At 37.0% G+C, this 17,577-nt stretch overlaps 1 protein-coding gene across 1 annotated transcript in view; it reads right to left on the bottom strand.

The window, feature by feature from the left end:
* The window catches only part of MAN2A1 (mannosidase alpha class 2A member 1), a 159,373-nt gene that overhangs the window by 10,936 nt on the left and 130,860 nt on the right, over window positions 1–17,577 (bottom strand). Inside the window, exons 17-20 of the mRNA XM_059916869.1 lie at window positions 14,065–14,198; window positions 11,123–11,264; window positions 8,558–8,691; window positions 1,405–1,599 (exon numbers count right to left, since the gene is read on the bottom strand). Coding sequence (XP_059772852.1) covers window positions 1,405–1,599; window positions 8,558–8,691; window positions 11,123–11,264; window positions 14,065–14,198 — 605 coding nt within the window. The remainder of the gene's footprint in view (window positions 1–1,404; window positions 1,600–8,557; window positions 8,692–11,122; window positions 11,265–14,064; window positions 14,199–17,577) is intronic.

Genomic DNA, 17,577 nt, shown 5'->3' with positions numbered 1-17,577 from the left:
CAGGCCTTCCACTTGCTCTTAACTCTTCCCGACCACTCTACCCTCAGAAATCTGCGTGAGTTTCTTATTCCCTGACCTCCTTCGGATTTTTACTCCATTATCACCTTTTCTGCAAGGCCTTCTCCAACCACGCTATTCAAATCACCTTCTAAAACTGCCCTTCCCTCCTTCTTCCCCTTCATTATAACACTTATCATCATCTAACATATGTTTCTCTTATTTTTTCATCTTTAATTATTTTTCTCCTCTCACTAGAATCTAAGCTTCAGAAAGGCAGGGGCTCTTGTCTGTTTAGTCCATGACTATACCCCAGTGCCTTTAGCAATAACTGGCATGTAGCAGGCATGAAATAAATCCTAAAGTTCACTCACGTGATCAAACAAGCCCTTTTGACACAGAGATACACACATAGGCCTCTAACGTTCACTTGTACTCATCATTATTAGACATATGTATTTTCCTACATAGTCAGGCGTAAGTTCCCTATCTTGGACATATAGTTTTAAAGCCCTAAATGTCCAAATTTGTAGGCATTGATCCTTCCTTTGTTTGGTTCTCTTCAGTTCTTTGTTCTCAAGCTAAACATTTTTTTCCTCTTACACTCTCTTCCAACATGAACACTCTTCTTTTCACACTCAGGCCATTTATTATAAGACATTTCCTACAGAATCCATAATCACTCACTATTTCTGGCTAAGTGGATGTCAATCCACAAGATCAAACAGCTTTACAAAACATAAAAATGATGTCAAACCTCTCATTTTTCCTCTTTTCAAATGAAGTCTCTGACTTTAAAAGTAGGCATATAGGTAAACTCAAGCAATCAAACTGTGTTAAAATTCCATACCTAATAAAATCTTCCCTTGTTTCTTCCTCTGATGTGTTTTTATATCTCACCTACATAGCTGGATTCTCAATGCAAAGATTTGGGGTTTTTTAGGATATTGTTTGTTTTTTTAGGAGAAAAGATATGAATGTACAAAGCCTCTGGTACAGAAATAATTACACACTATACTTTCTGTTTCTCTAACTCCTGAGAAACACAGACTAATAAGGAGAAACAAATGGAAAATGCCAGTAGGGCTGATCTTAAGGCCTGGTTCTCCCACCTACTAATTATGTGACCTCAGGCCAGCCTCAGCTTCCTTATCTGTAAAAAGAAGCTGATATTCCCTGACCTGCTCACCACACAGAACTTTTCTGAGAATAAAATAAATCAGTCTAAGGAAACACTCTAAACTACAGAGCAACAGTCAAATGAAAGGTATAATGATGTTGCCTAAAGGTGAAATCCTCTTAATCATTCTTTGAAGCAGAGTAAAATTTACAGTTTTATTCCTCCCACCCCCTTACACCAAGTATACTACAAAAAGTAATTTTTTATAGATATATTTTAGGATATACCTTTGACTGTATCGTCCTCAGATTAACCAGATGAATGTCACAAGGCAAAGATGACATTAATGGAGAGAATTCACCCAGCAGCTGAAGGGTGGGCACAGGGACCTTTTCTGTCATCGGAAAGATAGGATGATTCAGGAAAGAAGAAGTTATGTGGCTAAGGAGGGAAGGATAACTGACCGACTTCTTTTCTTCTTCCTATCAAGAAAAAACAAAAATGCTTAAGAGTTATATATTTGCAGTTCTTACAGTATTAATTGAATTATCAGACAGGGCTTAAACAGGAAAAAACATACAAATATATTAATACTTTTATTTCATTATATTCTATAAATAAGTCTTAGACAATGCACAGAAGATTACCAAGTTCAGTTCTAAGAAAACAAAGTGCCCACTTAACTCCCATGTTGAGAAATATCTCTTTTCCATTGCTTTGAAACTAAAAATCCTAACAACATTCTCCACAAACATTCTAGGACAAGGTGTAACTTTTTATGAAAATTCTTTCTCAACCTACCATAAAACTCTTAAAGTAGATGGGTTGGGATGTTCATATATCTTATACATCGTCAAATGCTATCTCTTCTCCCTCAGGTTTTACCCAACATATTCTCATGGTTTCATTTATACACTTAACTAGACTGTAAAGTTATGTATTGATCCAAAGTTATGTTTTATAAATGTTACCCAATGATAGGATTTTTTTTTAAAAAACTCAAAAATAAATAAGTCTTTAAAATAACACAGGTAGCATAACTAGATCATCTGTTTTCTTTAAATTTGATAAAATCATTGTCAGTTGCTTCACTTTATTCCAAAAATAGGAACTACTATATGTGTTATAGAATAGTTATCACACATTTACATGGTACACAATTATTCAGTATAATTTTAAAATACTTCAGTCTTTGCTATGGTGTATGCTTATAGACAAGTATTTCAGCATGTTCAAACATTAAGTAAATCTACCAGAACTAGGGATATACATATGGTAGATGACATACACAATTAATTAAATCAATGACTAAGTAGAACCTTAACCAACAATGCCTAAGGTGTAAAAGCAGACACAGAAAAGCACTAAGATGAAAACACAATTTATGTAGAAAAGTCTTTTGATCACCAGCAACATTTAGAGAAAATTTAATTTTATATCTTATTTTTTGAAATGACTATTTCACTGATATCTTCTGATTTTGCATTTTTTTTAAATAGAGGGCTCAAATAAAAGGTTTGGCTACTTATCTGTGTGAAAAGATAAGATATACAGAGCTTAAAATTCAGAATGTCAGATTAGCATTGAACAGAGGGTGTTAGCAAAGAGTGAGGAGCATCTTGCCAGCAGCAAACTGTAGATATCATTACAATTCAGACTATGAAGAGAGAAAAGAAAATTTTTTAAAGGCAATAGAGGGACACTACAATATTAAGGTACTGACAAGAAATATTAGGTATAAAAAGAGTTTTTAAAAAATTTTATCCATTCCACATTCCTTTTTTTAAGGAAAGATTAAATAAAGCATATAAAATAATATTCTTCAACAATATTGAAATTTAATGCAGCTTATAGAATAACATGAAGAGAGAGGGAACATTTTCAACAAGAAGCTTTAAATGTACTCAAAGATCAAAGGACTTCATAATCTAGGTCAGGATTGCTGACAAAATCACTTTTGAGTAATAAAAGATAAAAGCTTTTTAAGGCAGGAAAACACCTGCCTTATCAGATTCCGGAGGCATTAAGTCCATTCTAGGTCAAGGAACATTCAGAAAGAGCTTTCTGGCTTTGTCCTATGCTCTTGGAGGAATCCTTGGACACTTCAGTGAGTAGGTAGGGTACTTCTTGATAGATTATCTATACCTTAGTAGCAGTGATATGCATATTTACTATTCCTCCAAACCCAAATCAGTTCTGACCTTCAGTGCTTCCCCCACATTGACCATACATCAGAATCGCTTGGGGAACTTTTAGAAAACATAGATCCCTGGACCCGAACCCAAATCTACTGAATCAGAATCTCCTGGGGTGGGACCCTGGGAAGGTAAAGTTAAAAGCCCCCCAGGTGAATGTCACATAGTCAGTCCCACACCGCTCTGTTGACCTGTGCTAGGAACCGCCACCCCAGACATCCTCCCAACCTTTTAGAAGAAACAAAGCTCCCTTTGGAATCAAAAGTATAAGCCTCACCCTTTAACTTGTTTGGGATTAAAAAACCAAGATGTAGACTCGAAAACATGTTAATGAAAAGTCTTGTCAAATGACACAATGTCATGAATGTAAGCACTTTGAGCATTCAAGAACTGTGCTATTTATTGTCTCCTAAGCAAGATAAAGAAGAGCAGTTTATATAAGAGTTGTGGTTCGGTGTCAGAAGAGCTCCTTGAACAAGTAACACTGCTGGACGCTGACCAAGTTGGGAGTGGCAAAGTCTCAGGGAGAGCGCCATCATTCACACACTTTCTGAACATATTTATAGCAGTAAGGGGCTAGCAAGATATTTAACTGTGGAGCTATCACTAATCTTTTAACCTGATGATAAACCCAAAGTTTATAAAACATATTTGCTATAGGAAATTTTACATGTTCGTTTAAGCTATAAATGAATTTCCCAGCCTTATAGTAACTAATATACTACTCTAAATGTTATTTGGTTTCTTGTAGGTTGGAAGGTTTCAGACTGTACAGGTCTGGTTTTCTCCCTGCATCCTGTTCAACATTAAAAAGAGTTTCTAGCACATTCTGATCCAAACCACATCAAGTTGAGATCTTCTCTATTGGGTTTCAGCCCTTATTTCATAAGTCAGAACCTCTTGCCAGGCTCCTTCGTGCCCTTCATTAAGCCCAATTGAGTTCTCTTATTCCTAAACATCACAGGTTTCCATTTCGTCTGCATCAAAACCTGCTAAATTATTAAGAAAAAGATCATTTTTTAAGTCACCTTTGTTTATTCAGAATGACCTGACACATGGTGAGAACTTGATAAATGTTTGTTGATGATTAACTAATTTATTAATTATTACATTAACAAGCAATGCAATATAAATGAAAGAGAGAAAATTACTGTAGGGGGAAGGATGGGGTAAAAAGACAAAGAGGGAGAAGGAGAGAGAATGAATGAAAATATGTAGACCTGTAAGATTTAGAGATAAATATCATTTAGCGCAGAGCTGAAGCCTAGTAGTATATGGGCCAAGCTGGCCTATTAGACATGTTTTGGTAGCTCTGTATGGTATTAAAAAGTTGTTTGTTTTTCAGCCACCTCTCAAAAAAAGAAAAAAATCCAAGAGATTTCACATTAAAATAATCAAAACAACAATAATAACAAAAACTCCCCCAAACAGATAACTGGGTTTTTTACCGCAAACACTGGAAAATGAAGTCACACTGGGTCCCCACATTCTCATGTGGAAACACCATCTAGGGCTGAGTTGTGGCTCCTAAGTGGGATGTGTCCATCCTCACGTTCACCACAGACCCTCTGGTCACCTAACGTAAGCATTTGCCCTCAAACCTGACCAACCTCCCTCATGCCATCACTTCCCTGAGCCCTGTCAGCATTTGAGTTTTTACCTGATCTCTCCAACTTCCTCTCCTTATATGTATATGAACTGGTATCCAGAGGTAAAATGACCCAGTTGTAACACACGAACACTTCCTAGTTCAATGCCCCCTTTACTATTATACTAGTCGCCAGCAGGAAGGGGGTAGGAAGTAAGGGTCAAAGAAACAAACCCTGAAGAGTAATGCTGATAAGACAGTTCCTATTTTCCACTTCTGCTGAGCCTTGAGCATTATTCCCATGGATGACAGTCAACCTCACACAGCCACAGTGCTCCACTGGGCATTTATACCTCTCCCAGCGATTATTTATCATTCCAGTCTTGTTCTCCCTGCCTCTCTGCAGAACACTCAAGAACAGGACGCTTTCATTTAGTCATCCAGGATTATTCCCATGAGGCTCAAAGCTTCCCACTAAAATGCGTTCCCTTCCAGGGAGTGTCTCCCCACCTCAGTTTCTACCATTGATATTTTAGTCATAAGTCTGAGTTGAAAATAGACACTTTCTAGAAAATTTAAGTTACATGATGACATATTAACATTTCTTAATCAATGTCTTTTTAATCAATTTCACTAGAAATTAAAATGTATTTTCTCTTCTCTAGTTCATTTCTTATTTAAAAGAAACTATTGATTTAAGCCCAAGAATCTATAGTTGAGCAAAAGAAAAATTTAACCAACACAGGATTATAAAAACTTTGAATCAAATTTAAATCAATTACTACCCAAAGAGTTCTGAATGAGAGTAAACAAATTATTTAACTTCTAAGTGAAAGCTTTATAGATCTGACATGAACATTTTTATTGCCATAGTTAACAGAAGTTTTGTAAATTAGTGTCTATAGAGAGAAAAATCGTCAAAGCCAGAAACATTTCAGGAGGAGCAAAAGATAGTAGCTGCCAGCACTCAGACAATGATTTTTATATAAAGTTTTAATCCTAAAACTAAGCTATCTTGTCAGTAATTGATTTAAACCACGAGTTTCAAGAACTGGTATAAATCTTGACATCTAAAATGGATATTAAAATCTTTTCCTAAAAGATTCTAAATACTGGGAGAATTCTTTGCCTTAATTAGCTGTTGCCATTTCATTCAGTCAACTAGTATTTTATTTATAGAATGCCTACCACAGGCAAGGAGGCCCTGTGGGGCAAATGCAAATAAAGTAGACAAGTCCCTAGAATCTAGTAGGGGGAATAGAACATGCATATGGTGACAAGGTAGTAAGCAGTAATTGCGATAAATACAGTGGTGCAATGTGCTATCACAGCTCATTCATTTGTGCATTTGTGTATTCATTCACAGAACATACACTGGGTGCTTGCTCTGCTAGGAATAATCCTAGAAGCAGATAGAGACATAACCCCTACTCCCAGTGAGTTTACGGTCCAAAAGAGGAGAAAAACAATGACAACATAATCACACAAACACAAAGGAGCGATGCATGGTTCTGAGGGAGCGCAGAAGGGGATTTGACCTGGTCAAGCCGAAGCAGTTGATGAAATAGGCTCTGATCTGAACTATTACTAAGAGTCGCTGGGCAGAGAGATTGAAAGGCGTATGCAAAGGTGCTGTGAGGGCTGGGTGCATGGGAAGTACTTATGACTGAAAGAAAAACCAGCTGGCCCAGAGCAGAAACAGGGAAAGCCATGTAGATGAGGATGGGGGACAGGCAGGGCCCATACCACGAGGAGATCTGTGGGCTATGGTAAGGATTTGGCTTTTATACTGAGAGCAATGAGAAGACATAGTGGGGTTAAGCAGGGCACAAGGAAGACAGATTTCATTTTGAAAAAACAAAAAACACTGCTTCCTGGGTTAAAAACAGATATGGCAGAAAAAAGAGACAAGAGTGGATGTGTATAGGCTACCTCCAGGAAACACATGATGCTAGTTTAGATTAGAGACGCTGAAGTAATCAAGTTCATAGATTTGAAATATTTAGGCGATGAGATAGCCAAGCACTGGTGATGACTCTGCTGTGAGAAGAAAGCAAGCAAAGGAGAAGTGTCTATCAGAGATGACTCCTAGGCGTCTGGACTGGATGGAAGGTGGTGCTAGTTATCAAGAGAGGGAACACTGGAAAAGGGCCAGGTGTGGGGGGGAGATCACAAGAATGATATTGGATATGTTGAGCTTGAGATGCCCTTAAAAATGTAGAAAGAAATGCCAGGAAGCAACCAGATAGATGGGTCTGGAGGTGAGAGGTGAAACCGAAGCTGAGGGCTTGTATTTGTGGGTTCCAATTGATGCAGAGGAAGAACGTACAAAATGAGAAAAGGAAAAGGCCTGGGGCCGAGCCTTGAGGGCTCTAATATTTAATGGATGAATAAAGAGCTATGAGAGAGACAGAGAAAGAACTACCCCAGAAGCAGGAGGAAAACCAAGTAAGTAGGGCACCATGGAAGCCCTCGCTAGGCAGTGTTTGAGGATATGACAATGGTCAGTGTGTCACATGCTGTTGAAAGGTGAAGTAAGATGATGACCGAAAACATCCACTGGATCTAGTGACACTGGCAAGAGCGTATGATGGGGGCTCAAACCAGACTGAAATGAACTGAGTGTGAGACAGAGATGAGGACACAAACTCACCTCATCAGCTCTGGCTCAGTGGGGTAGAGGAGATAGTGTAGGGGAAACGGAAATGAGAGTCTGAGTGAGGGCTGTTTTTTGTTTTTGTTTTTCATGAAAGAAAACGAAGAGCATTTAAAAGCCAACTGAAAGGCTATGAGGAGCAGGGACAGGGAAGGAGGGAGGATGATCAACAAAAGGATCCTCAGGAGGGAGACTGGGGTCAGTTCCAAGGACACTGGAGGGACTGGGCTATGAGGAAAGGAAGGTAACACAAGGGAAGAAGGACACGGTGGGAGTAGATGCTTGGTATCTAGAACAGAGAGCCCTATGAATGGCTGTTCTCTCTACAGAGTGGATGGTGAGGCCACTGGCTGAAAAGAGTAGAAAAGATTTGAAACGGTCAGTGTAGAAAGATGAAAAGCAGAGTAAGTGAAAAAGGGCCATGTCCAGGGCCATCTGAGGTGGGTAGTCAGCAGTCTATGGTGGGCTCTGAGATAACTTTTCTGCCACCTGAAGGAGTACACTGTCAGGTTGGCTCATGTCCGACCAAGCTTTTGCCAGACTCTTTTACATGGAATGCTGGATTTTTGCTTTGAGTAATGAAAACTGAACAAGAAAGCAGACAAGGAAATCTACTTTCAACAGATGAGTCTAAGACTAGAATGAGTATACTAAGGTTTCAAATAAATTTTATTAATCAAACAATCTCCTAAGTACATGACTAAGCTCTATCCTTTAAACTCAATGCTTATTTCTTTCAAAGTAATTTCAGGAAATTTCACCCAAGCTGATTCCTTAACATTATTTTATATCTACACAATAAGCAAAACTAAAAAATAAAATGGCCTGAATGTAAATCTTACACGATATATATAACTGAAGTTCTCTTTTTTGTGAATAGAGGCTAAGTCTATTACAAAAATATCTCAATATTGGAAAATGCAAAAAATAAAAAAGTATAAAGTCATAATTTTGGATGGCAAAGAACAAACAACATCAGAACATGAGAGCTTTCTTCCTACCATATTCATGACACTTCTTTTTTCTAGTAGTATTCGAAATAAATTAGCTGTTATCTTGTTATCATGGACACCTTGCTCAAGGCCACGATTATCATCTTGCATGAGTCTTCGATCCATGATAACTTCAATCTGACCTACCAAACAAACAAACAGGCCAGGGTTATTCATTGAGAACCTCATAATACAAGGCAGGGTCTCGATTGAAGTTTTTCCTCCAGTCAGGGAGACAGACCTATACAACCCACAGTACCATGGGCTTCCTCTCGATAATGGCTCAAAGCAGCTAGTATAAACTCATAAAACAGGATTGTATTTCTCCTTTTCTTTATCAACTTCTAGTAAAATCTAATAAGAAATTTAAAAATGGGACAGAAGAGATCAAAATTAAAGTGAAACTTATAAAAATTTAATAGAAACAATAAATTAAATCCTCCAAAAATTTAGTGGCTGCATTTAGAATTTAAAAATGTTTATGAGGTTCATTAAAAAATGTACATCACGCATGGAGTAATAAGACAAATACAGAAGGACAGAATCTAAAAAGGATTTGAAGTAAAATCTTAGGTTACTTGATGTGCTGTGATTCTCTGAAGCCCATGAATTTGGAGACACCCACCACGTACCCCCTTCCCTCTCTGATACTGTGTTAGTGTGTCTTTTTCTCCTATAGCCCAAAAAGTTGTCATATTTGGTTCCTTTATTTGCTATGCAATAATTCTACAACTCCTTTAGTTTAAGTTGTAAGCTAATGGTTAGGTTATGAAATTACAAACTAAAAAAAACTGAAAAAAAATCACCCAGAGACATATTTATATGCTTAAGATTATACTCCCCCAAAACCCACTAAAGTTATATGTGTTTAAATATATATATTCATCCATCCATTCATTCATATTTGCTACTGTATTGAGCAATCATTTGGCATAAAAGGGAACTATGTAAAGGATTTTAATAACTATTATGCTTACATAGTCAAACCAACTCTGTTTAGTTTCTATCTTCTCAGTTTAGGTATCCAGTACATAAAATTACCAGTGCTGGTTAGAATTTTCATTGCTGTTTTCTCCATATGTCATAAGACAATTGTCCAGAACATGCTCTTCAGGCACTGGGGCTAACTGTCCCCATGCCTATCTAGAATTTGATCTCTTCACACTCAAATTAGTATATCAATCTCTTGGTCATTTCTAACTCTTCTCTCTGCCTCCAAATGTTAGCCCATATACTATGTGACACTTAGTAACTTCCTGGCCTGTACTCAAATTGTTTTTATGTCCATAGCTCTCTTGATCAGGGAAGTGAGATAATACTGTTTGGTTCATGACTGCTTGAATCCTAAGGTCTAGTGCCCTATTTAAGTAGAGCCCAATTTTGAGAATTTAAGGCAGTGTTTAAAAATGGGTAGCTCAGGAGTCATCTCTGACACAAAGAGGCTTTATGTTCTGATTTTTAAAAAATTATGTCACAAGTTACAGAATGGGCAACTTCTCATAAAATTCCAGACTTCTGGGCTTTTCTTCAAAAACTGAAAAATTTGGCAACACTGGGCCCCTTTCCCCATGGCGACAAGTAGCTGACACCAAGCAGTGGCCACCCCACTGTACGGGGGGATGTGCTCCGCAATTCACTCAAATCCCAGCACTCCCCACTGGAGCCCCGACATGAGGCCATTATTAATTTTATAACTGTAGTCATGTCTTCATGACATGATCTCATGATATTGTCTACTGGAGGCTACAAAGAAAAATGATAAGTAGTAAGGTTTTCTGTGTGTGGAAGTACAGAATGCATGTATATACCTAACATAAATAGTGGGTTTGTATGCATATGCCCAATATAAAATGAATATGCCAGGCAGCTGTACACATTTATTATCTGCCTGGCTCCGTAACATGCTTGTCTTAGCAACTCTTAGTATGTAAGGAAAGAAGAGCAATTGACATGTATATGATAATTAAAAATATGTATTATGAGGGACAAAGTCTCCCAATAGAAAGTTCTTAAAAAAAATCAATCAGCGTCTACTATCTATTTTCTCTTTCTCTCCATTTCATTCTCTCTTTTGGAATCTGTAGAGTCATGTCTGTCACCTCTTTATCCCCATAGCTGTATCATCTTTACTCCCTTTCTTCTTTTCAGGTGGTAGTGTCCTAGAAGGATGGAATTCAGAGAAGGACCTAAGTTTGAACTGTAACTTTCCACCTTTGCAAACTTGGTTAAGTTATCTGAACTCTACCTAAACTTAGTTTAATTTGAGTCTGAATTTCCATTCCCAATCAGTCACAATAATGACAGACTTCTGCAAACAATGAGTCATCAGGAGAAGTAAATTATCTTTAAAAATAATCAGTTTCATGGACTTTTAGGTTCCTCTTTTTTCATCTGAAGATTAAGGAAATTTATTATTTTATGTTGGTCTCACAAAGCTCAAAATTAACTAACAGTCTGGTTCTCAAAAGAAGAAAGCTTGTGACTGGGTATGACAATTAATACATATGACCAACAGAAAGATTATACACTGGGGAGTGAAACTTATAAGAGCAAAAAAGAATCTAAACAACACACCACTTTTCAAACTCGAAACACCTAAAGACTGAGCAGAGAGCAGGGTCAAGCGATACTCAGCATCCTGGACATATGCCATTGTAGTCATCGGATAAACGTTCGCCTGAAGAGGCAATTTGCTCAGTGTCATTCTAGGTTGAATCTGTAAGACCAAACAGTTCTCGTTAAGGAAAAAAAAATCAAGTGATATTTACACGTGTACTTAAAAAAAATTACTATCGACTACAGATGGTTTTTCTTCCAAACAGAAAAAGGTACAGCACCTTTCTTGTCCAATAGAACAGCTAACTTAGTAATGAAAACATTCTTCAAAACAATATGAAGAAAAATCATGAGCATCTTAGAAAACAATTTTTAAGTGAGAAAGGTAGGACTTGTCCAGATTTTTAAAATAGGCATTATTATTTAAATTCAGAATAAAAATCCTTAACAAGTCTTCTAGCTCTCCAATATTTGCATAAAACAAATTATAAAGGTATTAAGGATTCATTTCTCATTTACATCTAACATACTGCTTTTGTAATGAAGGCTAAGCATAATAGCTCTCTATCCCCTTTCAAGAAATATCTCTTATGATTCTTGAATCAGTTTTAATAAATACCACACATCTCCTCACCAAATCCTCTAACATACTATGTTATAACAATCAAATGCATATTTATATTTAAAAACTATTCAAGGCTTACTCTTCTTGTTTAGTTTCAATGTAGATAGTTCCAAATTCCAATTTTTCTTGGTCTAGTATCTGAATGCATGAAATACAACTCTAATTTTATACTTGAGAGACTGACAATGCACTAAGCTGATCTGGGTCAAGGAGACTCACTCAAACCTCAGGAGGAGACATCAAACAGAGACTCTGTTATCAGAAATCTTATACCACATAAAAATGCCATCTCTTCTTTTAAACTCATGAAAGTTTGACATGAAACTCAGAAAAGGAGAAGTTCAACATAAACATAATAGTTAACATGTACTGAGTAACCATTAATGCCAGGCACAGTATTGAGAATTTCACAAATAAGATCTTTAATCGTCACAACAACCCTGCAGTAGGTCGTTCAACTTACTGGTTCTGAATAGTGTCCCCCCAAATTCATGTTCGCCCAGAACCTGTGAATGTGATTTTACTTTGAAATATGGTCTCTGCAGATAAAATCAAGTTATACTGGATTAGGGTGAGCAATAATCTAAAGAATGGTGTCCTTACAAGAAATGGGGAATTTGGACACAGAGAGAGACATTCAGAGGCACAAGGAGACCATGTGACAGCACAGGCAGAGATTGGAGTGATATGTCTACAAGGCAAGGAGTACCAAGGATTGTCTGCAACCACCAGAAGCTAGAAAATGCAAGGTTACACTTCCCTAGAGCTGATGGAGGGAGTGGGGCCCTGCCTACATCTTGATTCTGGACTCCTAATGTCCAAAACTGTGAGAGAATAAATTTTTGTTGTTTTAAGCCACCCAGTTTGTGGCAGTTTGTATCACAGCCCTAGGAAATTAACAAACTGGTGGAAAAAACAACTGTAAAATGTTAAAAAAAAATAAAAAAGGAAGGAAGGAAGGGAAGCTAGTTAGAAAGAAATCTCCAGTCCTGATCTTCCTACTCCATTTAGTTGTATACTTTAAAAAAGGACATTTAAAACTGTCACAATTGTGTAGCTGTTACCCTCACTCTCCACTTGCGGGTCTAGATTTCTAGTTTGGCCCAAGTAACTACTCTTTTCAAAGCTTAAGAAATGACCTATTCTAAAAAAGAAGAAACAGGCTATAGACTTAAAAATAATATTTTCCTATTTATTAAAATGTTCGAACCTTGTAAAGAAAATTCACATTTTTATTCATTTTTACTAAGGTTTTTCATTCATGTATACACCCACACATACATATTACTGCTTCTGTAAGACTTTAAGAAAAGCCTTTCTTTTGTACACATGGAAAATGAATCACCATAAAGCCAGGGCTTCATTTGAAAACCAAACAGCTGTAGTAGAATTAACATGTTAATTCAAAATGTATGCTGTAATTTTTATGCTCTGAAAAGGTTTAAATTTAACTTTTGCAGGAAATTGTAGAAGAGAAAATTATCACAATCCCTTCCACTCATTCCAGTTGAAAATCAAAGTAACAGCATTTGTGAAATTATTTCTATTCGTAGCCAGAAATTTCTAAAATGCTAATGCTTCAAAAACATGCTCATGTTTCTAATAGTATTATTTCAAAGATATGTTGTTACACACATACACTCTGAATACAGAGATTTAGGTAACAATCAAAAGAGCTCTAGTAAATTAGAGAAATGACAATCTTAAAAATTTTTATGAATCAATTTTCCCATTACTATTTCAAACTATTTCATGAAAATTTTGACTAAATACACACCTACTCACATTTCTAAACTGATGTATTTATTTGTATATCTATGTCTATGTACACATATATGTGTGTGTATATATGTATACACACATATACATCAGTAGAGAGAAGAGTTTTCCTGAAATTTAAAAGAGCCCAGTATTAAATCATACATTTAAAAACATATGTGGAATAAACTAAATATACATAGACCAATTCCTTATGAGGAAAAAAAAAAGATATACTCCATCAGTCCCTAATTAATATTTCCTTTCTATTAGATAAATTCATATACATTTTAGCATCAAGGTATTTAACATGCGTAATGGTCACTAAATCTTCCTTTGAAAAAATAAATCCTTACAAATAGACATTTCACAAAATAGTCTTGCAAATATTTGTTCTAACCTTGAAAATATGGTTGAATACAGAACCTAAAAGTGTCTGTTAAAATTCAGTTTTATTTTAGAAATAATTTGCAACCTTAAGCATATTTTTTCAAAGGATCCAAAATTAACTGGCCCATCATCACATATAAAAGTTACATGCTATAACCATTACTTAAACATTTTAAAGGGAAATTACCTGGTATCCATTTAGGTCAGTATAAAATCTATTTTGGTTGTTGATGCTAGAAGAAATTCTCATTGCAATCTCACGGTTATGTTCTTTTCGGATGTCCACAATATTGGAAATTTCCACAGACTGTCCTTCTATTCCTAAAGTTAAAAGAATATATACATTAATAAAAAATAATTGCCCCGCTTTTCTTACATATACTATACAGAACTCTTTCTAATGTTACAGGTATTTTCCTGTTTCTTACTTCCTATCTTTACTATCTCTCATATGCTAAATGGTGTCACAATTCACCTTTTTTTTAATCAGACAATAGAAAACATTTATTCAGGGGCATATATAACTCAACAGAAGGATGAAGAGGCTACAATGAGACAAATGTAGATGAAATATAACATGCAAATGATTCTGCAATGAGTTCCAGAGGGGAAAGAGGACATTAAATGAGAAAAGGTCAGCCACACTACAGGCCAATCCACCACTCATGTGCACTGCCACTCCCCAACAGAGCCATTCAAGCCTACTTCTTCACCAGGCTCTCCTCACACACTGGAAATTATGAGCAGTGAAATTTACACCCTGGTGGTTCAAGAGACAGTGTATTACTGCCCATGATCTATAGCCAGGAAAAGAGACAGGAGTTCCAATGCAATGATTTATGGCTAAAACTGGTATTACCATATTAGTATTTGTGGAGTATAAACTGGAGAGCTCTCCAGAACTTAAATCAATTTAAATTGAGTTTGGTGTCTCTTAGGATCCCTTGTTATGGAGCGATTCATTTTGCCCTTTGCTATATAAAGCAGAGGAGAGCTTGAAAAAGTCCCAGATGTATCGAACATTTCTATTTTTTTGGATAAGCCTAAAGTATTTACTAATTTCTATCTGTCATGCTACCCTAACTATATCTTCAGGTCCTCAGTGAGCCCTTGGGTCTATTTCAGAGCTGGAGAGAGGAGTTATGAAGAAACCCAACACTCTTAATACAGATTGAGTGGATATAAAAGATACTGTAGAATCCTCTAAGAAAGAGAAAGATTAGGAAAGTGGTCAAAGAAGAAAGATTGGCCATATCTTATTTCATACAGCTGAAGTTTTTGGAGGTTCCAAGAACCCTGGACACTTAACCACCGTTGTTATTCATGACCCACCTCTCCCCCTTCTCACACACAATCTGTCACTCTGCTGATAACCAGCGTACTCTTTAGAGAAAGAGGGCTGTGTACAGAAAAGCAGGGAGGGGAGAAAGAGAGTGAGGAAGACTTCTTCCAGGAGCCAAGAAGAATCCCCAGAGTCTAGACAGCAAATAGAAAGGAAGTTTGGATCTGTGGGATTTGTGGAAAAAATGTAAATGCAGCTGGCCCAGGCATTATAGGTTTATGTGAAAAGTACAACCGGAAATCGTACACCATAAATAATAATATGGTAACAATACTAAATGGGCTGCAGTTTCCATCAATATAATCTTCAGAATGCTCACAGAAATTCTCTTCTGGTAGATGTTGTCCTTCCAACTCAACAACCTCAACCAGAGCCAACTTCAGTTTCTTACTATGATGAGCATGATCTCCATGGGTGGGGGAAGGAAGTGCCATTTTTTTTCCTGCTTTATAGCCACAGTCTGAACCACTAACCTCTGCTAATTAAATGCATACATACATTTCCTTCTGAGAATTACCAGAAGAACCTGCCAACATAGCTGATCCAAACTTCTTCACCACTATTGGGAAGTCTGGGGGGGGTGGAAAAAAAAGCAAGCACATATGCTGGTGATAGAACAATAGTGTGTTCTTTGAACTAGGAAATGCATTACTTTAAATGCAGACTTTCTTTCCAGTATACTTACATTATCCAGAATATTTTTCTAAAACCAAATGAATTGTATATAAAATTTTAAAAGACAAGCATCCACAAATGAACCAAAGATGCCCAAAACCCAAAGTGTAGCACTAGAGATGCTAGTATTAATGCAGCATTAGGGAAAACAGCAGATGGCTAGTGACTCTACTTTACTGAAAGCATTTATAGGGTTTTTAGTACTGCTTTATGTTTTCTCCTCTCTAGATGGACTATTATCTCAGGGGTCAACAAAATACATGAAATGAAACAAAGTCTTCACAAAGGAGACCATCATTAATTTCAAGGTATGTATCTCTGGAAAACATTTACAAAAAACATGCTTCGAGAAAAAATTAGTAATTTCACATTATCTCTAGCAATGATAAATTATTTCCATTGAGAAAATCATCTTTCTCAAGCTCAGTATTATGCTCAGATCCTGTTGGGGCAACAAACGCTTAAAGCTCCTTTAAAAGGAGCCTTCACGTCCATTCACAATTCAGCAAGACATTAATTTAAATTCTGTGCCAGGGTAGACTTAAAATAAGTTCAGACTTAATATACTTATTGTGAACAAACCAAATGAAACCTGTAATGGTAATAAAAGCAAGGAGGTATCCCTGAGTTCTCAAAGAAAAATAATTATTTTTAAAAGAAGAACATGTGTGAGGGAGAAAGAAGACTGCTGACTTTTCCTATTCTGTGTCAAGAATTCCTAAGATGTGTCAGTCCCAAAGAAGCTCATGGGACTGAGGGCAGAACTCCCCAGGAAGCAGGGGTACAAACCCAGTGGTCCCAGTGATATGCTGGATCTTTGCAGGATGTGGCAGCAAAAGATACTTTTACTAAAATGGTTCTACCTGAGCATAGATGGCCAGGGCTTTCTAAGTCCTTCTAGTTTTTCTTCAATCCTGGGAAAGAAAATAGCTCCTACTTAACAAGAGTAGTCCACGGGGGAGGGGGAGCGGGTGTGGGGCCATTCCCAGGTTTCAACAGAGAACTAAGTGCCCTTTTGCTAGCACCTCACACTCTGTGCCCTTGGAGAAGAGAGGATGGAGATTGTTTATCCTTACTAACATAGGCAATGAAAAGTAAAATTTAGCCAGTTCACAGGTGAAAAGCTATAACAGAGAAGCCAAACGAGTGTTTCAGAACCCCGGAGCTCTTTAATTTTTCCTCCCTAGAGCCTATGAGCTGCTCACAAACACAGACTGTCTTACACACTATCTCATATTTCAGTTTTTAACAATGTTTTGGGCAGGTGGTCAGTGCTGAATCACTGTTAAACAGAATGAGTAAAGATGTGAGAGGCTGTCCCTCATGATGCAGAAGTTAACTGGCGGGGGAGAAAGCAGATGGGCTATAGATAAGGTTCAAATAGATAGAAAGATGAGTAAGCACTTTCATTTTGAGCAAACACATGCATGTTAGAAGGTCAGTTCCTCAGGTATAGGGACCATGTCTTATTTATCTTTATGCTCCCACCACATAATAGGTACACAAGAAGTGAGTGAAGGGTTCAGCTGCATGGGGGAATGACAACAGCCAACAAGTACCAAGTGCTTACTATGTACCATACGCATACTATAGGCTTTACATATAATCATTCCTGACCCTAAGCCTAGGAGGAAATTATCTGCCCCAGATCACAAGGCCTGGCAGAACCAGGACTAAACCTCT

This window comes from Balaenoptera ricei, chromosome 3 (assembly GCF_028023285.1).
Source record: "Balaenoptera ricei isolate mBalRic1 chromosome 3, mBalRic1.hap2, whole genome shotgun sequence".
Taxonomy (NCBI): Eukaryota; Metazoa; Chordata; class Mammalia; order Artiodactyla; family Balaenopteridae; genus Balaenoptera; species Balaenoptera ricei.
Note: the sequence above shows the minus strand (reverse complement) of the source record. Positions and strands in the feature narration are given on the sequence as shown.